The sequence below is a fragment of the Ambystoma mexicanum genome, chromosome 1q (genome assembly GCF_040938575.1).
Source record: "Ambystoma mexicanum isolate Mex_15411 chromosome 1q, UKY_AmexF1_1, whole genome shotgun sequence".
NCBI classification, from domain to species: Eukaryota; Metazoa; Chordata; class Amphibia; order Caudata; family Ambystomatidae; genus Ambystoma; species Ambystoma mexicanum.
The window spans coordinates 1,013,734,828-1,013,759,193 of record NC_090922.1 but is presented as its reverse complement, the minus strand read 5'-3'; the positions used below and the strand labels follow the sequence as shown (position 1 = coordinate 1,013,759,193).

The following is a 24,366-nucleotide window of genomic DNA, read 5'->3' as shown; positions in this document are numbered from 1 at the left end:
GAGGGCTGTTGACAGGAAACACTCAAAATTAACATACCCCATTCAACAGAAAGAGCCTTTTGTGTGGGCTCCAGCAGGCTGCCTGGAAGTCTCTCCTCAATCAATCAACAGGGTCATGTGATATCCTGCCTCCTGGTGTGGGAATCTCTGAGGTGTTAAGAGGTCTCAGCCTCTTGGCCTCTGGGAACAGCAGGTGGCTAAGATTTTCAATTAACCAACAAGCTTTGAAGTCCCTGCCCCTCTTGCAACTCCTAAATACAGTTTCCCTGTCAGAGTTTAGACCGCTAGCGCCACCTTGGGGAATTTGTCGGTACTGCATCCATTTTTGTGTTGGCTTGAATCACTGCATTTCAATAGAGTGGTCTTTTGCTTGATAGTATAGGGCCCTTGCTTAACATTGTTTTGATGGCATCCTTACAGTAGAGTGGTGATGTGGAACCCCCCACAAGAAGGTTGTATCTTTGGAGTGGTCTCGTGCCAACTGCGCAGTTCTCCTATTCTGGCGTGAATGTGGGCGGCGATAGCTCATCCCCACATCCACCCAGTCTATTGATTTAGTTTGTTCTGGGATAGAATAATGGGCGGCGACAGCTCATCCCCACATCTACCCAGTCTATTGATTCAACATGGGTCAAAACCTTTCACAATATTCTCCTAAATTCATTCTTGTATGAAATGTATATCCATTACAGTGGTATTGTAACCATATTTTTCGTAGTGTGCTTAGGAACAATGCTATGTAATGCCATTTCCAGTTTTGTCAAGGGGTGAAAGGTTGTGTTTCTGCACTTCCCGTAATGACACTTCAGGGTGGGGTCAAATGTCATCACTTCCTGTAATGTCATCAGAGGTCAAGGGTCATTTCATGTCACTTCCACTGCCCCTGGCATTTTGGTGAAATGATGTCCCTGGCATCCCATTGTTGTCACGTACCTGTAAGCCATTGTGTGATGCAAGGATTTGAAGATCCAGGAACACGATGAAGGAATGCATACGTGAACGCAGGAGGCAAACCACAAACCATAACACTAGGGTGTGATGATGGCTCATTCCTGCCTTGACAAAGCCGTCCACCATTAATGTGGAGCAAGGACAGTGAATAGTCACTGGGATGGTCAAGATAACCTTCAAGGCTAGTCAGTAGCAGGAGACGGGGCAACAACCCAAGAAGTAATGGAGAGAGAACTAGCAGGCAGCAAACAGAGAAGCAGGGCAACTGGGGAGAAGGATGGGGAGAAGGATGCCGACAACTGACAAGAGGCACTACTCAGGGAAGGTGAAAAAGAGGCCAGGGAGGAGGTAAGGCAGGACAGCAGAGACGAAGGACTGAGGATCACAGTGTCATGGAACAACCTGAAAAGGTTGAGACCTGACTAGGGCTTCCGTCAGTGTCGGGGAAATAGCTGCAGGCATAAAAGTCAGGCCCTGCGTCAGCTTCAGCCACGTACAAAAGTGTGCGATCTCTCTACCCTCGCCACCTCGTGTATATCTCCCTACTGCTTTCATATGTCTATGGCCCTCTTGTATCTTCCTTAGGCTGATCCGTCACATCTCGCCTCTCTCATCTTCTTTTATTCTCCTCCATATATTTTCCTTGTCTCCCACTTACCCACCCTTTTTACAGAGCCATGCACAGTGAGACCAGCATTATGGCAGATGGATGCTGTTATGGGTGGATGCCACTCGTGCAGTGTCACGTGTTTGGTGACACCTGGTGCACTATGTCATCATTCCAATAAAAGGGGCGCACAGCCTCCCATGTGCAGAGTTACCCACTGAACTCACTGACTCCTGTGTGTATTCAGAGCAAATTTGCAGGAAGCGGTCCGGCATTACTCGAGCCCATAACAGGCGCTATATAAGACAATTTACCTTATCTAACTATAAATGTACGTTGTACATACGGGTGTACAATGTATGAAAGTGAATATTAACAAACTCTGTCCCCTGAAATATCTTAAAGTATTCAGCATTTCTTATGCCTGTAAACAATGAATGCAAGGTTTGTATTTACTTTTTGAAAACATGCATTACTTTTTTTGTGCTTATTTATATGTGTGCATCTGAGCACAGTTGCAATGGGCCCTACTGTAAGGGTAGAGGACTGAATTGCCCTTTTCTTATAGAATGGTAAAGCTTTCACTTTCATTACCCACCTTGGGCTCTCTTATACTCTAGTGCAACCAATATCACAGAACAGTACGCCGCACATCCCATGATGGATCTATACAACACTGACACTAAGGGGTGTCATTTGTCTTGAGTTCCTTGCAGAATTGTACAGTCTGAGAGGAACAACTCCTGAGGCCACCATTGATTCCTATCAAGTGTCACATTATGAAAAGGGATCCCCATTGCCAGTGCATCTACACACTGTTGAAGTTTGCCCGTACTTTCCATTAGTCTGTGTACCACTTAATCTAGTTTGGAAGTGGGCGTGGATTGGAACAGAGGATGGGTCTTAGTAACCCTGTCAAAGCAGCAGGAATTGGATACTGGAAGCAGCACTGCATTTCTGTTTGGATGCACATTTAACAGGTGAGAACGACCCAGCTACTTAAGACAAGTGAGCCAACTCCCTACAAAGACGTAGAACCTGTGACTTAGCCTTAATTTTTGGGGGCGCCTACAGACTTCTGTCAACCTACGAAATGTCTCTAGGTGTTGTAGTGCAAACTGGTGACTTCCTCCGAGATGGATTCCAGTCTGCATTTGGCTTTTACAGTAGAAGAACCCATTGTATTGTGTATGCCGATGGACATTTTTATTGAGTGGTCTCAATTGTCTTGTGGGAAAACATCCATATTTTTATTTTATTTTTGTGTATCTTGGTTTATTACAAACCTTAAACACATATTACAAAATGCAAATTCATCACTTTCAATAAAATCGCATAACATTTAAAATCAACAACAATACTATACAGTTAACAATTAAACTTCCATAAAAGTTCTAAAATACAATACTAAATACAATACAAATATCAGTGCAAATACATAAACAATACAAACCATTAATTCCATTATTTTCTTCTTCAGCATTTTTAGAAACCATTTCCATACATAATAAGCAGCTGCCAAAACTATACTAATATCCCCTGAAAACAACATAATCCACAGTTGGTCTGTGACAATGCTAGTGCCATGACTAACAAGTGGCCAATAGCCCCTCATATAAGCTTCAAACAATCCTGAACAGGAAGTAAGAATATGGTGACTCGATTATACCGCTGTAACACAGAGTCTACAAAGCCTCTCATCATAGACCTGTCCTGTCCAAGACCCTGTCACTTCAAGTGTGGGCAGCTGATTCAACCTTAAGCACAGTATAAAGTCACAAACAGACTTACACTTATTGACCAGCAAATATATTATTCAACTTTACCATGGTCAAGACAGAATAACTACCCGTATGTGACACAAAGGATTTAACTACACGCATTTTCATTACAACTCTGGTGGTAGCCGTGCAGGCAAAACCGGCACAGCTGTCGCCGGAGTTGCATTTTTACCAGCACCTGAGAATGGGCAAGAACCTGGCAATGCAGAGTTCGGCAGACCCGGTAATTGCCCATTTGTGGGTGCCGGCAATAAGGGACTCCCTATACCCATTTGGCCCCAAAGGGCTGAATGGGAATGGGATGTTGGATGGACCGGATCCATTCAGAATGGTGCCGGTGCATCTGACGTGCTGTGCTCGCGGGTGCTGCTCTGCACGCCAGGTCAAACCTGGTGGGCGGACAGGTGCCCGCGAGCACAGCTCGTAGTATGGCTGTCCGGGAACTACCGTACCGGCATGCTTACCGGTACCGTAGTTCCTGGACCGCCATGCTTATAATGAGGCCCATAGTCATGCAGGGTATCTGAGCATAGTCTCCCATGAATAGGGATATCTATATAAACACATTTATCACTAGTCTTATTAAGAGGTTCGCCAAGTCTTCATACACATTTTTTCCTTCAACGTTTTTCTTCCAATTACAAGAATCTTAGTTTTTAATGGGTTAATTATAAGCCCATTAGATATTGAATATTTCTCTGAGGCTGCTATGCTTCTTTGTAATCCGATAGCAGTGCTAATCATAAACACTGTGTCATTGGCGTAAGCAAGCCAGGAAAGAAGGGATTTGGTTGATAGAAGGTGGAAAAATACAACATCCCTTAAAACAGAGGGGTATATTTGCCAAAAACAGTTTGTAAAGAAGGGGAAACATCCATATGCATTCTCGTTTTTCAGTCACATTGAAGGTTAGTAAGAAAAATGCATATTGCCGGTGCCTAATATACTTTACACAATTCAAATGCCTTTTCCTCAAATGTTATGTCATAGAGTAATATAAGGGCTTTGTGTGCATTTACAGGCAGAGTTTTTGTGCATGAATGGGCCCACCTTCGATGGGGGGTATTTGATGAATACAACAACGAAACACCATTTTACGTCTCTAGAAATTTTCAAGTTGAAGCAACAAGGTAACATTTATACTTTTGATCTTCATTTATTTTAAACTGTGTGTAAAATGACCAGTTAAGTACATATACTTTGCAAGATTGTGCCTACTGGCTTTTGTTGGGGCTGTTATATGTTATTTTACATAATCTAGCAGTGCTCAAGCTATCATCCACCGATATAGCTCCTTTGATCTTTCTCACTTTCTTTCGGTTTCACTCTATCTGTCTTTCTCAGTCTATGCCTATGGGTCTCATTACCGGTCCGCCGGACCTGTAATGAATTACCAGCACATGACTTCCCGGTGCCACCGGGCTATTCCAAGTATGGTGGCTGGGAAGTCAGGCCCCGGCAATTTTGTTAGTCCCCATAGGACTACATGGGAATCGGGACAAGGGAGCACCGGCACTGTTAACAACCGTGCTGGTGCTCCCATGATAGCTCTGCGAGCGGGTGCTATCCCGCCCGGCAGTTCTGACACTGTTGGGCGGGGCGGCACCCCCCCGCAGTGTTGTACTGTGGCGGTCAGGAAACAACAGTGCCGTTAGGCTTACCGGCACCGTCGTTTCCAGACCGGCACATATGTCGCTGTCTATTTTTATGTGCGTACAAGCCATGCTGCCAGGAGAGCATTTGCTAGAGCCTCCATGACATTGCTGACAGATGCGTTAGCACATGAAAAACATTTCTTTGAAGGAGGATAATAGCTACTATTAAAAAAACGAAACAATGGGCCTCATTACAAGTTTGCCGGTCCAGTATCAATAGTGCCGGTAAACTACCGCCACCATTGTTACCGGAACGGCAAAACACAAGGTCCGTGAGTGGGTGCCTTTCTGCCCAGCAGGTCTGACCTGGCGGGTGGAACGGCACCCGCTCGCAGCATTTGACTGATGCACCGGCCTCATTCATGAATGGTGCCAGTGCATCCGTCCTCCCCGTTCCCATTGAGTCCAATGGGACTCAAATAGGAATGGGGAGTAATATTTTCCGACGCCCGGGAATGGGCAATTACCGGGTTCGCCGGGGCTGTAATGCCCGGCAATTGCCCATTCCCGGGCGTCGGAAAATTCATGACTCTGCCAGGGTCATAATGACCCCCAATGGCATTATTTCATTGTACTAGCATTATAAAATGTAAGTTTTCTCTAGATATTTTAGTCATAATAAGAATGTCACACATGCAATTCATATTATCAAAACCTAGAATAACCATGCCAAATATTTTCCTATTGAAGGTTATCATTTCAAGATGGACATTCAGGTGCTCTCCTTTTGAAAAAGAGGAAGGGGACAAATAGCAGCAACCGGCTTTGCATAAAATCAAATAGCATTTTGTGAACATAAGAGTGACCACAGACCTTTATGTGTGACAAACATATTTGTGGTAAAAGGTTTGTATGCTTCAATCTATAATGCACACATATTTATCCTTTAGTGCTCGTTTAAGATTTCACAACACTGTGCTTGAGATAAAAGAAGCCTTACACAACGTACATAAGTGACATGTCTTGCTAAATGCTTAAAAATGTATAAATCATCACAGAAATCTCAATATTACATTATTATTTCATTCACAAATTGTAAAATGTACAAATTTCAAAGTAGCTAAAATAAAACAAACTTAATTTCCAGAGATTATTTGCTTCCAAAATACTATTGAGTCTAGGCATTCAAAATTTGAAAAAAATCTACTAAAATATTTACCTCATAATTCATAAAGCTGCAGGCATTGTGTACATACATGGAAAAGAGATCTGACTTTAGAAGAGTCACTGCAGATTTGACAGATACTGGGCCTCTTTACGAGTACCGGGTTCCTCCATACCGGGTTCCAGTACCGGGTTCCTCCAATGAGGAATCATCGCGCCATTCCAACCTTGGAGGACCCGGTAAGTCCTCATTGGAAAAACCCATCCCCATTCCCGTTTGAGCCCCCATAGGGCTCAATGGGAATGGGGAGGGAGCTAATAACGGGCCCGTTGATAACGGGCCCGTTATTAGCTCCCTGGTCTCCTCGCGGGACCCGCTAAGCACACCTGGATTTACCTGGCATCCTTACCAGGTCACACAAGGGAACCTCGTAATAGGGTGTACAAGAGGGTGGTGTTTCCGTTGACGGGCCCATAGGTCAGTGCTCACCCTCTAGTACCTGTAAGACAAGATAGCTGCACCATGTGAGGAATGGGCGTGCAGGATTCACTTACTCCAACACGACTCAATAATGAGGACTCAGTAGTTTGGCAAAGGGAAGTCCATTTAATGACAAGTACATCAAACAGGGAAACAATTGGAAATCAGCAGCGTTGCGATCACCTGTCTCCTTCCAACTTCCTCGAACTTCAGTCAAACAGCAACAGTTATAGGCAAAATTTGTCATCACTGACGTCTAACTCCACAAATTTGTCATGCAATATAATTGGTTAGGAAAGATAACTTAAGTATAGGTGCTATATCTGTATATGGTAACAGAGCATGCGGATTGGATAACTCTTATCGGGTGGGCGTCTACGCCCCTCCCTCTACATCACATGTGATAGACGTCACTACAACTACGACGTCCTATTGGTTCTACTATCTATAGGACCCTAGATAACTTGGTCCATTGTAATAGGGCAGGTTACACCTCTAGACATAAATCTCCATTTTAATTAGCTGCATGCAGACTGAACACCCAGGTGCCTAGTGTCCCAAGATTCAACCTGCCTCCCTTCCATCAATCAGTGCTTTTGAACTATGTGTCAATTAGTTGGCTGGGTGTGTCCTCGAAACTGTAGCCTCTTATCTGGAGAAGTTATGGCATCCTTGGATCTGGGTGACATCAGACGTCTTCGCGCCTGGCTGGTCACATGTCTGTTCACAGTGAATCTGCTTCAGTTTCCAGCTTTTCAAGTATTTGATTCTCCTTCAGCCTCGCCACCTGCCTGGGTACCCCTTATCTTGACCTTCACGGGGCAGGCTGGTATGCTCTGACGTTTCGATTCTCCAACATTGCGGCTCTCCCTCTTTCCTTGAATTCCCAGGCATGAGCTGCTCTTTGTTGAATTTCGATTCCGCTCCTTCTCCTGGCTCTGGCTGGGATATGAAACCTGGCCTGTTAGGCCTCTGACTGCCTGGGCATACTTCTGCTTTACAAAATGGAGTCGCAATTGTATAGCGCGCCTTATTGAGGTAGATATATAGTTGGCGCTTGCCGCTCTATTCCTCTACGAAGCATTGCAAGCAGTATCGTTTTCTTAGCTTCTAGCGTTCCAAGTCTATTTACATGCGTTAACTGGTTGGCTACTTCCATCTTGCCTCATAGCCACTTTTCCTTACGTTTCAACATCGTCTCTTCTCCTGTGTCCATTACATCTATTTTCTCAGCTGCTCCCACTGGTGTACTATCCTTGATAGCCGGTTTTGTTATCCGCAAGTCTGTCCGGGCCCTTGTGTCATTTCCTCTGGCCATCCATCAAGGCTCTTTGGGTCTCTTCGTGGACCGTCTGTAGGTACTCGTCATTTCAAAAACAGCTGCTGGTATGGTTGTCTAAGAGGGTATCGTGCAGCCCATGGTTTTCTAATTACAGGTGCCTCAACAGGTATTGCTCTTCTGATGTACACTGGGCAGAGCCTGAGTGCGGCTCTCTGTTGGTTCATTTGCTCCTCATACGTCACATACCTTGGCGAGTACGCTCCAGGTACCTCGAAATGGGGGGCAGGGGTGCAGGCCATGTCTGGGACCTCCTCTACACTCCCCCCTCTGGTCGGTTCATTGACCACTTCTGCGTCCTCTTTTGCATTCATTTCCTTTGATTCTTCGGTGTCTTGGTCATCGTCTTCAGGCTTTGTACATGATGGTGGGAATGTGTGCGTCTTTGAAGTCCATATTTTTATCACACCCTTCAAACTTCCTGCTGTTTTTACATGTTCATCTTTATTCCATGTCATTAGCTGGCATTGTCCATTTGGGCTGCAATAGATCCATTTCCCTTCATACTTTCTTCGTTTCCTGGGATATGTAAACTTTGTTCCTTCTGGCGCAAATTCACTGGCCGTCACAAAGTCTCTTATTTCTTCATCCGTCAGATCTCTGGGCTTTCATCCTGGTTCGACATCAACTATGATTTTCATCCCAATGGCTTTCTTCGCAGTTTTCTGGCACTGTGTGATGATTATTTTGATAACACATAATCCTAGTAGTATAATTACTGGCAGGGCTCCCAGAAAATTGAATATATCTGCCATCCATTGTGGGAACCATGAGAACAGGTCTCCAAACCAGCTGTCATCGTCCGTTTCATCGATCATCTGGTTCTTTAGGTTTGTTAGCATACCTATGGCTTCTGTTAAGGTTCCATTTTCTTCATCATGCGATGGTGTAAATGTGCAACACGATTCTCCGATTTTTGTGCAAACACCTCCATCCATCACTGTGATCATGTCTAGTACATATCTGTTCTGGAGGGTCATCAATCGGATTGCTCTTATTTCCTCTTTGATCACATTAAATCCTTTTATGGTAGTGTTGATGGTCTGCAATAACTCCCATCTGGTTATCTGCAACCACTTGGCATTCACTCATATTTGGATGTGTGGCAAGAGCATTGTTGTGAATACTTTTGAGGTGAGGCTAAACAGCCTGTGCTCGTATGGAATCGCATGGAATGCCTCTTCTGATTTGGCAGAAAAGTAATTTTCTCTCTTCATTCTGGATACCAGTTCCACAGATCTCCTTTTTCTTAGATGAGCATCTGCTTTCGGGAAACTGTCCAAATTCAGGTCATTTTTAGGGATCACTAGTGCAGGAACATGGACGTTAACCAGTGTGCATGTGCCTCCCCAGTTCTTCGGTAGTCTTATATATGCCTTGGATCCACACGCCAAGTAATGGTCCATAATGACTGCGGTTCCTTGTGTCATTCCTGGGGCTTGAAAAATTTGTCTCCCATCTTCCTCGTGCCATTACTTCTGAAGCATAGTTTCAGGCTTTCCAGTGGTACTATTTGCAGGGGTCCTCCTCTGTCTTCGACCCATGTTAGCAGCTTTACCAATTTTGGCCATAGAGATTTGCATAACCTCTCTGAGTTCTCTATTGCTTCTTGGTAGGCTCCAAGGACCATCTAAGCTCGGCAGATTACTACTCCTTCTTCCCATGCTGTACGGTAGGAGTGCACAGACGAAGCATTCTCCTTCTGACTGCCTTCTTCCTACTTCCTTCATGTGTTGGTACCATATGTTGTTCCCGAGATATGATATGGAATTTATAACGCGCCTATACACAAGTGTTTCAAGGCGCGACGAGGCAGGGAGGGGGAACAAGGGGAGACAGACAATGATCCTACTAGGCCATGTGTCACTCAGATCGCGCAAGTGCATGGGTGGGGGGGATGGGAAAAGTGCAAGGGGGAAGGGAGAGGGGAAAGTGCAGTACAGGGTTAGTGATGAACAAGATAAATAATGAGGGCCAGCTGGTGGCAAGTGCAACATAAGTGCATATAAGTGCTGGGAAGGGGGACTGTAGGGATACAGAGACAGTCCCGCAGTGCAGGGGTTGCAAGTAAGGCAGTGCAGGGGAGAGTGGCTGGGCCAAGGACCGAGATTGGTGAGTGGCCCGGTTGCTGATTCAGTGCTGTGCTGTCCAGGTAATCATTGAGTTCATTGTTATCTTTGCACGGGCTTCTATTGATTCTCAGCATTCTCCTGTAGTTTGCTATAACTATGTCCTTGAATGTGTCTGTGCTGCTTTTCCACTCTGGGCATCTCGGTGGAGCAGGTTTCCTTGGCTGTATCGCTGTGGTAGGAGAAGGTTTTGTGTTTCTTTTCCTTCCCTTTTGTAATCTTTCATAGACATCCTCTAACCACCATTGGCTCACCAACTTCCCAACACGTGGCTGTGTCGTAGGCCTGATGCTTGTTCCTTGCTTTGGAGCTGGCATGCTTGCTGTTATAGTCTATGTAGTTCTATTTTCCAGCTCCTCGTGCAGTTTCTTTGCTCTAACTATGAACGGGAACACATGATCTATCAGCGTTTGTGTTTTCTCTGTGAGTTCCTTTGTGGCTACTTCTGTTCTTTTGAGGGATTTTGCTATGCCCTTTCTCTTTGGTTTTTCACTTGGTTCTTCTTGGTTACTTCCACTATTTTCTGGGGCTGGTCGTTCGGTAGGAAATTTCTCTTTTTCTGTTGCCTTCGTTTGAGGCCCTGTTGCCATTGACACTTGCCCTTGTTCGTGTGCATTCAGTATGTGGGTGCAGTGGTCAGTGCTACATTTTCATTCACTCTGTGCTGACCCTGTCTCCAAATTTCTCTTCATTCATTACCTCAAGTGTGTATGTGCCACTGCTAATTACATTCAATTTTAGTTTGTTAACTTTACCATCAGGTTTTCTCGGAACTGGAATAACTATATAGGGCCTGGGTGGTTTTGTAGGCCCCAGTCATTCATTGTTTGGTGGGTGCACTGAAATCGGGACACTTTGTGCACCAATGAAGAAAGCAGTTCTGATAGTCAATGACAGAAAGACAATGGGCCTCATTACGAGGTAGGAGGTAGGCTACCCCCTTACCGCATTCCGGGTCCGGTTTCCTGAAATAGGGACTTAACGGGTCATTCCAATCTTGGAGGACCCGGTAAATGCCCATTCCGACAACCATTCCCCAGCCCCCATAGGGCTCAATGGGAATGGGGATGGAGCTAATAACGGTACCGCAATTTGCGGTACCGTTATTAGCTCTGAAGTCCCTTAACGGTCCCATCCATAACACCTGGTAAAATCAGGCGTTAAGGAAGGGACCCGCTAAGGGTGCGCGGAATAGGGTGGTGTTAGACAGAAACCTGTGCAGTTCCCTCTGGGACCACTGCAAAAGATTTAAGGCTACAGGTGTTTGGCAGTAAACCCACTTGGTAGCAGTCTGTACCACCCAGATTTACCTGGTAGCTGTGGCTGAGCAGTCAGACGTCCCTCAAGAAGAGTTAGGCAGTATACAGAGCATACATAATAGGTACAGAGGCACAGTAGTACAAACAAACACTGACCAGAGCTAGGTGTAAAAGTATATAATTATTTATTTAAAAGACACACTCATAAATTACACTAGCACAGAAAAGGTAAGTAAGTCAAAACACAGTCACTATTACTTATATGTACATCCCTAGTTATTTGTTGGACAAGTCTTAGTTAACACCACTTATTTCCAAACAGAGGTGAGCGCTTAACGTTAGATTGCACTCCAACAAGTTAGTTAAAAAGGGAGGGAAAAGGGCAGAAATAATGAAAACAGCAAGGAAAAACACTTTTCAGAGATTCACAGGAAGTTTAGCAAGGCAGTCTATTGAGGAGCAAGGAAGTTCGGTTGCCAGGCCCACTCTAGGGAAAGCCAGGCGAAAAGATGCCCAAGATCACACAATGTCACAAGTCTTTACAGGTGAGTAGAAAAGGGTTTACTCAGTTAAGAAAAGTTTAGTTGGAGTGTCCCAGGCTTACCCAGGGTCGAGAGCCGAGGGTTAAATCTACCCCGTACAATCGGTGGCAAGGGAAGCCGGGCGGAACACGGTACCTTTAAAATGGAAAGGATCCTCCAGCGGCGGCAGTTGTTCCTGGTAGTGGGTGCAAGTCGTGGCGTCGTCCAGAGGAGGAGAAGATCTCGTCGTGGAGGAAAGCTGGAGGTCGTTGCACTACCAGGGAAGAAACCAGCCGTGGAGTTTTTCCGGTTAAAAGGATGTTACCCTTCTTTCGCGGTTGAGGTAAAAAGTGGTACCTCGGTTGCCGGGGTGCTTGGCACAGGCAAGGCGGCCACAAGATGCTTCAGGGCGGCGAAAAGGAGGCAGAAACTGGTTGTCCCCACCAGTCAAGGGAAGAAGACTCTCCGGCAGGAGATCTTCTCTGTCGTCGGGAAAAGTGGTGAGACGGTTCCGCAGGGCTCCACCGGTGGTGTCCTCTTGGCAGGTCGGCTCGGCTTCTCCCTCTTCGGCTTCTTAGGTCCTGTGGCGACTTCTGAAGAACCAGTCCCAAAAACCCTGCTTTTATGCAGCAAACCCCCATTCATACAGCCTAGCTGTCACTCAAACATGCTAAGTGGTGAGCGGGGTGGCTCACCACCTGGGCCAATCACACCAGAGTGCGACATGAGTTGGCAAGGCAACTCAGTCCAGGGTGCCTAAACCCCCTCCCACACTCCCTGTGGTACCCAGACAGAATGGCACCACTTTGGAGGGCTTCTGTGCAGAAGCCCGCCAAAAGTGGAACAAAGGCTCGACTCGGGTTCAGGGTTACTGAAATGAACCTAGACGCCATTTTGGCGGCGAGTTCTGGCAAAAAATCCCAACCGGTGAATTTATATTAAATAAATAAGCCGGCGGTATTTTTAACATTGCACCAAAAAGTGGTGCATTAAAATCAATGGGAAATCCCATTGGGAAATATTCCGGTGGAATATTTCCGTGGTATCCACTGCCACCAGCCAGAAACTCGGCGAGGGGGGACGGGACAGTACCCCCTCGACAACGGACCCAGGGGCAATCTAATTGCCCCTACCAGTACTTCCACAGTATGATGGTTTGTACTGGTTAAGTTCCTAAGTTAAGACTAGTAAAGTCAATGGTGACTTTACAGACCCAGGGAGACAGTAGTCAGTCCCAGGGTGTGGAGTCTATGTTTGGGGGTCTCTATGACACCCCTGTGTTACTGCACTGAGGGTGCTGTGTAACACACATTCAAAAACCAATGATAGCCTATGGGGAAAAAATACCCCATAGCCCATAAGCACATAGTAAGTCACAGAAACACTCTCAAGTCATGTCCAAGAGTGAGGGTAAAAGAGTCTCACTCTTGGCAGGAGGAAAAAAATGAACCCCAAAAATCCAGCAAAGCTGCTGGGGGACTCACTAGGTTAGGAAATTCAGCCTAAACAGAGAATTCTCCCTAACACTCGCCCCCCCCAGACTAAGGGACAGGAGGATTAAATCCACTCCTGGATGAACCTCATACCTCTAGTCGATGACATACATCCTAGAGAGTCCATCAGCATTTTGATGGTGACACCCTGACCTGTGCTCAATGGTGAAATCAAACCCCTATAGGCAGATTGACCATCTCAATAGTTTTGGATTTTCCCCTTTCATTTGCATTAACCATCTCAAGGGTTGGTGGTCAGTCTGAATGACAAAAGTAGAACCATACAAGTATGGCCTAAACTTCTTCAGTGCCCACACAATAGCAAAGCATTCTCTTTCTATTGTTGCCCACCTTGTTTCAGGATCCTTCAGTTTTCTACTTATGAAGCAAATGGGGTGTTCCCTACCCTTCTCATCCAGTTGGCTAAGAACTGCGCCTATACCTACATTGGAAGCATCAGTTTGTACCATGAAGGTTTGGTTGTAGTCAGGAGCTCGGAGTACTGGAGCTTGGCAAAGAGCTTTCTTCAGGCTTTCAAAGGCCTGATTGCATTCCTCATTCCATTTGACCTTTTTTGGGAATTTTGGAGAGGATATCACATTTAGAGGAGAAGCTATGGTCCCATAGTTCTCAATGAAATTGCTGTAGTACCCAGTGAGGCCTAAGAAGGCTCTCACCTGGGTCTGAGTAGTAGGTGTTGTCCAATTTTGCACAGCTTCAATCTTGCTGAGCAAAGGCCTTATCTCACCACCTCCTACCTCATGTCCAAGGTAGACCACTTTACTCTGTCCAATTTGGCATTTGCTTGCCTTTATGGTCAGATTGGCCTGCTCAAGAGCCTGCAAAACATGTCCTAAGTGGTTCACATGGTCCTCCCAGGAGTGGCTGAAGACTGCAATGTCATCCAAGTATGCCATGGAGAAGTCCTCCATCCCAGCTAGAACTTGGTTCACCATCCTTTGGAATATTGCAGGTGCATTCTTTAGTCCAAAAGGCATAACCTTGAATTGGTATAGGCCAACTGGGGTAGAAAATGCAGTTTTCTCCTTGGCATGGTCTGTCAGGGCTATTTGCCAATAGCCTGACGCAAGGCCCAGTGTGCTGAGGTACTTGGCTGCACCAAGTTTATCCACCAACTCATCTGTCCTTGGCAAAGGGTGGGCATCAGTCTTGGTGACTGCATTAAGAGCTCTATAGTCCACACAGAATCTCAACTCTTTGGATCCTGCCTTTGGTACTAACACCACTGGGCTAGACCATGGACTAGTAGAGGGCTCTATTACCCCGAGATCAAGCATCTTCTTGACCTCACCTTTGATGTGGGTTCGGACATGTTCTGACATCCTATATCCTCTGCTTTTGACTGGCAGACAGTCACCAGTGAGTATATCATGCTGTCCCCAAGGGGTCAAGCCTGGTGAAAGTGAGAACAGGGGGGCAAACTGATTTAACATAGTTTTGCACTCCTCCTGTTGCTCAGGGGTCAGATCTGAAGAGAGATTAACTCCTTCAACCTTTTCGTCCAAAGGTAAGCCTCTCAGGAGGTCAGGTAGAGCTTCACTCTCCTCCTCCTCTTCTGATGAAGCTAGGAGCAAGGCTCCTACTTCTGGTCTAGAAACATAGGCTTTGAGGCGGTTGGTGTGGAAGACTCGGGGAGCTTCCCTGGGTTTGCCCAGTTCCACCAGATAGTTGACCTCTCCAAGTTTTTCCACAACCTTGAAGGGTCCCATCCATTTGTCTTGCAAGGCCCTCTGCCTTGTTGGAAGCATAACTAGAACTAGCTGGTCTTGAGTAAACTCAACCATGTTAGCCTTCTGATCATGCCAATGTTTGATCAGAGCTTGTCCAGCTTTCAAGTTGTCACTTGCTTCTGCCATCATGTGTGACATTCTCCTTCGGAGACCTATCACATAGTCAGTCACTCTGACTGGCTTGGGGGAAGGAGCACTCTCCAACCCCTCCTTAATCAGGGCCAAGGGGCCTCTGACTGGATGGCCATAGAGAAGTTCAAAGGGAGAGTAACCTACTCCCTCCTGAGGGACTTCCCTATAAGCAAAGAGAAGGCATGGCAGTAGAAGGTCCCACTTCTTTTTAAGGGGTTCTTCTAAAGCAGCTATCATGCTCTTCATGGTTCTGTTAAACCTTTCTACCAACCCGTTTGTCTGAGGGTGGTAGGCGGTTGAGAACTTGTAGGTGACTCCGCAGGTTTTCAACATGGCTTTCATGTAGTGGGACATAAAATTTGACCCCCTGTCAGAGATCACCTCCTTAGGAAACCCAACCCTGGTAAAAATACCAAGGAGGGCCTTAGCTACAGCCGGAGCTGTAATAGTCCTCATAGGAATTGCCTCAGGGTACCTAGTAGCATGGTCTACTACAACAAGGATAAACCTGTTGCCTGAGGAGGTTGGGGGATCAAGGGGACCAACAATGTCAATCCCTACTCTCTCAAATGGGACTCCCACAACTGGGAGAGGCACTAAAGGTGCCACATTCTTGGAACCAACCTTACCAGAAGTCTGGCAGGTGTGGCAGCTCGTGCAATATCTATCTACTTCAGCCCCCATCTTTGGCCAAAAAAAGTAGAGAGAGAGCCTTTCCTTGGTCTTCTTGAAACTCAAGTGACCAGCCAAAGGAATCTCGTGGGCTAGTTGCAAGAACTGTTGTCTGTTCTCTTGGGGCACTACCAGGCGTTGGTAGGCTCCAGGTTCAGATTCAGTTGGTTCACTGTAGAAGAGGCCATCTTCCCAGTGTAACCTATACTTCCCAGGCTCTTGCCCATTAGCCTGAGAAGCTGCCTGTAGGCGAAGGCCCTCCAGAGTTGGACATTCTCTTTGTCCCTTACGAAAAGCTGACCTGCTGGGTCCACCTTCTGCCAGTAAAGACTGCAGCTCAGGATGGTCAGCCGGGTCCAGGTCTCCAATAAGTTCTGGGCCTCCTACTAGCTCTTCTTCAGAGTCTAGTTCAACCAGACAGGGTTGTACCTCCCTCTCAGCCTCAGCTGGAGGTGGAGTTACAGTTGTAACTTTGGACAACCTCGGGGAAGTCCTTGTTGGAAGCACTGGAGTGCTTGCTGTAGGTTTTTTTCTAGGAGTCTTGGGTTGCCCCTTTGCTCCTGATCTGGTAGTTACTGCAGTAAGTTGCTCCAGTGGAAGAGGAGTGATTTCTGTCATCATCTCCTGAGATAAACCTCGCAGGGTTTTCTCTCTTGCAGGTTTGGTGAGCTCCTGTAACCTTTTACTAGGGGGTCTGGGGGTATGTGACACAACTCCAAGAGATTTCAGGTCATTACCCAACAGAACCCTTCCTGGTACTTCACATTGTATACTGACAGGTATCTTCACAGCCATATCATTACACTGGATGAGAACTGGTAACTGGGGACACATCTGCACAGGCCCTCCAGCTAACTTGGTGAGACATTTGGGTGCCTTAGCAACATCCTCTGCCTTGAAAAATGATTCATCCACCACAGTTATGCTGGCCCCAGTGTCTCTGATGGCAGGAGTCTCCTGACCATTCACCTGGACACTGTCCTTATAATACTCTTTAGTATTATCTGGGATAGAATTATAGACATCTAAATTCTGTTGTTCCCATAACCCTAGAGAGACTAAAGAAACACTGGCTGAGACTCCAGTGGGTTCATCAGCCAGTAGTAGAAAGTTTCCACTTGCCATAGGGACTTCCTCCTCTGGAGCGAAGGCTAAGGAGACAAGCTGGACCCCTGAAGGTTTACCCTTACATCTGGGATCTCCTTTCACATGGTCAGTAGCCTTACAAACATAACAGGATCCAAAGGCCCTTTCGAATGGAGACTTCTTCTGACCTCCTTCTGGTTTGGCACCAGAAGGTATACTGCTCTGCTGTGGTTTCCCAGGTGGCTTACCCTTATGGTGTGGTTTGGGGCCCTCTTTGGAATTGGAATTATTTGAATTCTCTTTGGAGTCTTTCTTTGGCTGCCTCCCCTCATCCTTCTTCTGAGTTACCCCAGAATCCTTGTGAGTAGCCCTGTTGGCAACCCACAAGTCAGCAGCCTTAGCTAGCCTTCTAGGATCCAATTCCTGTGAATCAGCCAAGTGCTGTCTGAGCTCAGGAGAGCAGGCATCATAAATTTACTCCATCATTACAAGATTTCTCATTCCTTCATAAGTGTTCACTTTGTAACCCTTAATCCATCCCTCTAAGTTTTTCAACCCTTCACACACCCAGGTAGCCCAAGGGGTACCATCATGCTTTTTGAGGCCTCTAAACCTCCTAAGATACTGGGAAGGGGTCTTCCCAAACCTAGCTATCAAAGCTAGTTTCACACATTCATACTCTTTCCTATCCTCCTCCCCCAACTCCATTACTGCATCAGTTGCAACAGGAGGAAGCCTAGAGAACAACCAGGTGAGTAACTAATTACCTGTGATGTTCTGGAGCCCATGATTATACTCAAACATAGACAACCAATCCAACACATCCAACTTAGGCTCATACATACCAATCAATTCTTTAGGCATCCGTGGTCTTTTAGGACTGGAACTTCTAGAGGAGCCAGAGAGAGAAGCATTCTCAACAGATAATTTCTTCATTTCTAGCTCATACTTGAGCTCCATTTCTCTTAGCCTTAGTTCTTTGTCAGTTTGAGCATTAAGTTTCTTGTACTCTAATTCAAGTTTCATTTTCTCCAGTTCATAGTACTGAGGACCAAATGTGGGACCTGGCAAAGGCCCAGTAGGTACAGCTGGTAGAGCAGACAGAGGCCTAGAGGGAACATCTACAACAGTTTCATCTTCCTCTTCTGGTTCTGATCCAAGATCATCAATACTTTGTTCAATATCAATATCATTGCTGTTCTCTACATTTGCTGGAGTGTTAGGTTCCTCTGAACCATCATCCAGACTTTGGTTTTCTAACAACCTTTCTATTAGCTCCATTTTCTTTCCGTTAGTCTTGAGATTCTTATGCTTACAGAGAAGTCTTAGACAATCAGCAGTTTTTGTAGCAAGGGACTCTTGACCATAACTTTCCATAGTAGACAGGTTAGAATATGACTTTTTCTTTTTGTGCTTTAAGCTTTGTGGTTAGTTGCACTAAGGTATCTCAAAAGTACACTAAAGTGTATGCTCAATACAAATCCCACCGCTGTACACCAGTGTTAGACAGAAACCTGTGCAGTTCCCTCTGGGACCACTGCAAAAGATTTAAGGCTACAGGTGTTTGGCAGTAAACCCACTTGGTAGCAGTCTGTACCACCCAGATTTACCTGGTAGCTGTGGCTGAGCAGTCAGACGTCCCTCAAGAAGACTTAGGCAGTATACAGAGCATACATAATAGGTACAGAGGCACAGTAGTACAAACAAACACTGACCAGAGCTAGGTGTAAAAGTATATAATTATTTATTTAAAAGACACACTCATAAATTACACTAGCACAGAAAAGGTAAGTAAGTCAAAACACAGTCACTATTACTTATCTGTACATCCCTAGTTATTTGTTGGACAAGTCTAAGTTAACACCACTTATTTCCAAACAGAGGTGAGCGCTTAACGTTAGATGGCACTCCAACAAGTTAGTTAAAAAGGGAGGGAAAAGGGCAGAAATAATGAAAACAGCAAGGAAAAACACTTTTCAGAGATTCACAGTAAGTTTAGCAAGGCAGGCTATTGAGGAGCAAGGAAGTTTGGTTGCCAGGCCCACTCTAGGGAAAGCCAGGCGAAAAGATGCCCAAGATCACACAATGTCACAAGTCTTTACAGGTGAGTAGAAAAGGGTTTACTCAGTTAAGAAAAGTTTAGTTAGAGTGTCCCAGGCTTACCCAGGGTCGAGAGCCGAGGGTTAAATCTACCCCGTACAATCGGTGGCAAGGGAAGCCGGGCGGAACATGGTACCTTTAAAATGGAAAGGATCCTCCAGCGGTGGCAGTTGTTCCTGGTAGTGGGTGCAAGTCATAGCGTCGTCCAGAGGAGGAGAAGATCTTGTCGTGGAGGAAAGTTGGAGGTCGTTGCATTACCAGGGAAGAAACCAGCCATGGAGTTTTTCCGGTTAAAAGGATGTTACCCTTCTTTCGCGGTTGAGGTAAAAAGTGGTATCTCGGTTGCCGGGGTGCTTGGCACAGGCAAGGCGGCCACAAGATGCTTCAGGGCGGCAAAAAGGAGGCAAAAACTGGTTGTCCCCACCAGTCAAGGGAAGAAGACTCTCCGGCGGGAGATCTTCTTTGCCGTCGGGAAAAGTGGTGAGACGGTTCCGCAGGGCTCCACCGGTGGTGTCGTCTTGGCAGGTCGGCTCAGCTTCTCCCTCTTCGGCTTCTTAGGTCCTGTGGCGACTTCTGAAGAACCAGTCCCAAAAACCCTGCTTTTATGCAGCAAAACCCCATTCATACAGCCTAGCTGTCACTCAAACATGCTAAGTGGTGAGCGGGGTGGCTCACCACCTGGGCCAATCACACCAGAGTGCGACATGAGTTGGCAAGGCAACTCAGTCCAGGGTGCCTAAACCCCCTCCCACACCCCCTGTGGTACCCAGACAGAATGGCACCACTTTGGAGGGCTTCTGTGCAGAAGCCCGCCAAAAGTGGAACAAAGGCTCGACTCGGGTTCAGGGTTACTGAAATGAACCTAGATGCCATTTTGGCGTCGAGTTCTGGCAAAAAATCCCAACCGGTGAATTTATATTAAATAAATAAGCCGGCGGTATCTTTAACATTGCACCAAAAAGTGGTGCATTAAAATCAATGGGAAATCCCATTGGGAAATATTCCGGTGGAATATTTCCGTGGTATCCACTGCCACCAGCCAGAAACTCGGCGAGGGGGGACGGGACAGTACCCCCTCGACAACGGACCCAGGGGCAATCTAATTGCCCCTACCAGTACTTCCACAGTATGATGGTTTGTACTGGTTAAGTTCCTAAGTTAAGACTAGTAAAGTCAATGGTGACTTTACAGACCCAGGGAGACAGTAGTCAGTCCCAGGGTGTGGAGTCTATGTTTGGGGGTCTCTATGACACCCCTGTGTTACTGCACTGAGGGTGCTGTGTAACACGCATTCAAAAACCAATGATAGCCTATGGGGAAAAAATACCCCATAGCCCATAAGCACATAGTAAGTCACAGAAACACTCTCAAGTCATGTCCAAGAGTGAGGGTAAAAGAGTCTCACTGTTAGCAGGAGGAAAAAAATTAACCCCAAAAATCCAGCAAAGCTGCTGGGGGACTCACTAGGTTAGGAAATTCAGCCTAAACAGAGAATTCTCCCTAACAGGTGGTAAGGGATTACCGGCACCGGTGTCCTTACCGATGACGGGAATCCCTTACCACCTACCTCGTAATGAGGCCCAATGATAATTACTAGGCATCTACACATTATTGACTTGTAGGACATTTGGCAGCATTTCCTCCCAGGGAAGCGGGGGCGCCCCTCTGTTGGCGGTAAAACCAAGTTACTGTTCTGGGCCCCCATTTTGAACAAGTCTATTGTCAGTGTTTAATTATTTTTCTTACTCCAATCTCGTTGCTCAAGAGTTTGTGAATTACTAAAGTGACGAGTGCTTCTCAAGTGTCCCCGCTCTTGCGGGTGATGACGGTAGTCTTTGAGTATGGAGTACAGTTCTTTTGCTAGACTATGGAAAAAGGTTAGGCTATCATCTTTGGCGCGTCACATTCATTATGCATATCTACAATAGGTAAGGTCTAGGTAAGGTCCCGGTGCATTCCTCGAATTTGCTTTGGTCCTGAGGACCTGTTGGAACCTGTTCAATGCCAAGGAGTGAAAAGATGGAACTGCTAAAAATCACACAAAAATAAAATGTCGTAAAAATAAAAATAAAAGTAAATATGTAAAAATAAGAAAAAGTAAGAAAAATAGAAGAAAAAATAAAAGTAAAAAGAAAAATAAGATGGTGAAGTTCTCGTTTCTGCTCTTCTCGATCTGTCCCACGGCGAAAAGATGATGAACTGTGTCTCTGTCTCCTCGATCTGTCCCACGGTGGAAAGTTTCACTGGAATCTCCTCAGGTATTCTCGCTGGAAGATAGACAGCTCTACCTGGCACATTATGCCATGGAGGAGTGTGCCCATGTGTGTGATATTGGCTGGATCTCTGAGGAAGGTGATGACGTCAACATCTGCAGGCCTTCCCACCATTTCTGGATAGTCTGTGACTAGCCTGAACAGGACATTATGTGCCAGCTGGGTGTCCTCGGGTGACAGGGACATTTGTCCTGTTTTGCTGGGTGCTGATCACAAGCTTTTCTTTTGACTCGAACAGTCTCTGCACTTTCCTGCTGCATGGAAAGCCACTAGGTAATTTAGCTTAGTCCACAGCTGGTTTAATTGTTAAATGTTTCTTGGATCTCTGTTGAATGTGCATGTATCAGTCGTTCTCCCGATGAGTCCTGGGCATTTCTCGATTATTTGAAAGAACAGCGTGAAGGTGAGTTCTTCAATGTCTGTCTGTGGTGGAAGTATTTGTGTCCTTTTCACTGTGCTCGGGTAACTCGGCGAAGGCTTCCGCGATGACAGTCAGCAGTTGCCAGATTACTTTCTTGTTAGCAGGATCTCGAATAAAGTCTGTGACACTGGTTACTCTCCCTACGAGAGACGGATATGATATCACCACCAACTGGAAATAAGTGAGCACATCCCATGTGAGGTTTCTGCTGGGAGATACCACACATTCTGTAAACAAAGTCTTGACACTAGTTGCTTTAGGATACTGTGTTAAGCTCTCAGAAATGTCTTATTTGCAGTCTATCAGAGTCTTGATTCTTTATTCTGCTTGAGTGTGACGTGATTCAAAAGTTTGTTTCATCAACGTTGTTGTGACTTTGGATGTGTAGTTCTCTTCTTCACCCTGCAACTGTGGTGCACAGAGTGTCCGTATCATTGTTCTTTATCACCTTTCTTTGGTCTGTGCAAATGTCCTGTTTAAAAGCCACAATTTAAAACAGAGTTCTTGTGCCTTGATTTTGCTGCTCATGCGTCCTTCTTCCTCGCCATGGATCTTGTCTGCACGTGCTGAGGTTCTTCCCCGTTGTCTGTGGTTTCTTCGCAGTTAGATGCAGTTGGAGGGCTCTCTCCTATATATGGTTTAATGTCATTTAGGAAGAGCCATGCCCTTCTGCCCTGGACTTTGACGGCAGAAGGTGTGCAGTCCTCCACGAAGAAAGGGCCATTAAATATTGGTTCGTCCCACCTTTTCCTTGTATAATTTTTGATTGAAACAGCATCACCAGGGAAGACGAGTGGTGCACATAGACTTTGAATTGGGTCTGTTTCAGCACTTCCTGTTGTGTTTTGTACTGAGCTGCACCCACTTCACGTCGCTGCAGTTGGCCTTTAATGACAGAGATGCTGGATGTCATACAATTCAAATACTCCTTATCTCTGTCCCCAGGACCTCTCTGGTTGGCTGGGCATCACATCTAGCTCTATCCTGGGGGGGTAAGAGGGTTCCTCATTCTTCTGCCCGTGACGGCGTGAGATGATGGTCGGAGCCGGGTTGGTTCCGAAGTGCATACAACGCCAGTGGTAGACAGTGCAGCAATCTCTTTTTTAATGTGAGTTTCAGCTTAGCTATCCTCTCCTTTAACAAGCCGTTGAGCCTCTCACATGTGCCATTTCCCTCCGGATGATACACCGACGAGAACTTGTGATTTATACCAAGCAACAAGCTGATCTGTTCAAATACTGCATTGACAAAGTGAGCCCCGTCATCTGACCTCATTGTCTCACACACCCCCCATCTAGGGAACACTTCCCTCACCAGGAATTTAGCAGCACAGGTTGAGTCTGGGTGTGTACAGGGACTGCTTCTATCCATCTAGAGAATGGACACACCACCACAATTAAGTACCTGTACCCATTGCACACTTGAATCATGTCGACATAATCGATATGCAAGTGCTAGAATGGCCCGTTGGGTCAGGGGATAACTCCTCTCACTACTTTCAATGTGTGCCCAGCAGTGAATTGCTGGCATATTATGCATATTATGCAGTTCACCATGAAGAATGCAACACGCTCTGCCAAATTCGGTGTAAACCAGTCTTCTGGGAACGTTGCGGCGAGATTTTCTTTAGACATATGTATAGGGTAATGTAATTGCTCCAATGCTACCTTTAGTAGAGTGACAGGCATTACTGGTTTACCAGTGCTGTCTTGCCTCCACAATCTGTCAGAGGGGCTTAAGGAGCACCCTCGACGCTTCCATAAATTCTTCTCCTCCTGAGGTGCCTCCCTTTGGAGCTCCATTAGCTGAGTCTGTCCCATGTTGCTATAGGCCTCAGGTGTGGCTCGTGCTACCAACATCCTCTCATGGTTACGTGCCACCTCCACGTCCATGATTGTTTCACTCTTGGATGCCATACGCTGGGCTTCCGTGTCCGCTTCATGATTTCCACGTGACACGAAATCTGTCCCTTTGGTGTGGACGGCGCATTTCACGACCGCTATGTCCACTGGGAGCTGTAGTGCTTTTATCAACCTGTCCAATAAGGCTGCATGTTGCATTGGCGTGCCGCCGGCGCGGAGGTAGCCCCTCCTTTTCCAGCATGCTTAACCTGCGTGCACTGTAGATGTCACATAGGCGGAGTCACTGTACACCGTTACTTCCAGCTCTGCATGATTCTCAATGGTGAGTATCAGTGCCAATAATTCCGCAGCTTGTGCTGAATAGTGAGATGGTATTTGCACACTGACGAGTACCTGAAACACCATTCGCTAGGTGTTTTAACTTGGCCACGCCTGTGTATCTTTGTCCGTCTTCTTGGTCGATTCTTGAAGAACCGTCAATGAACACAATCTCACCACCTGCCAGGGCATTTTCCTTTACCCTGGGGATTTCCTCATAGACTTCCTCATAATTTGGACAGTCGTGTATAGGTTATCCCTCTGTGACTGGCTCAGCTATGAACGTAGCTGAAATTACAGTTTTACATCAAACTATTTTGATCGATGGGTTAGAGATAATAACCTCATAGGCGGATGCTCTCTGAGATGTTAGCGCGCCCTATGGTTTTTCTTGTATGGCGAATAATGAGTGCTCGACGTACAAAGTCATG

General features: G+C 46.1%; 1 protein-coding gene across 1 annotated transcript in view; it reads left to right on the top strand.

The window, feature by feature from the left end:
• LOC138559855 (calcium-activated chloride channel regulator 1-like) overlaps positions 1–24,366 on the top strand; it is a 603,377-nt gene that overhangs the window by 109,047 nt on the left and 469,964 nt on the right. Inside the window, exon 4 of the mRNA XM_069642742.1 lies at positions 4,361–4,469. Coding sequence (XP_069498843.1) covers positions 4,361–4,469 — 109 coding nt within the window. The remainder of the gene's footprint in view (positions 1–4,360; positions 4,470–24,366) is intronic.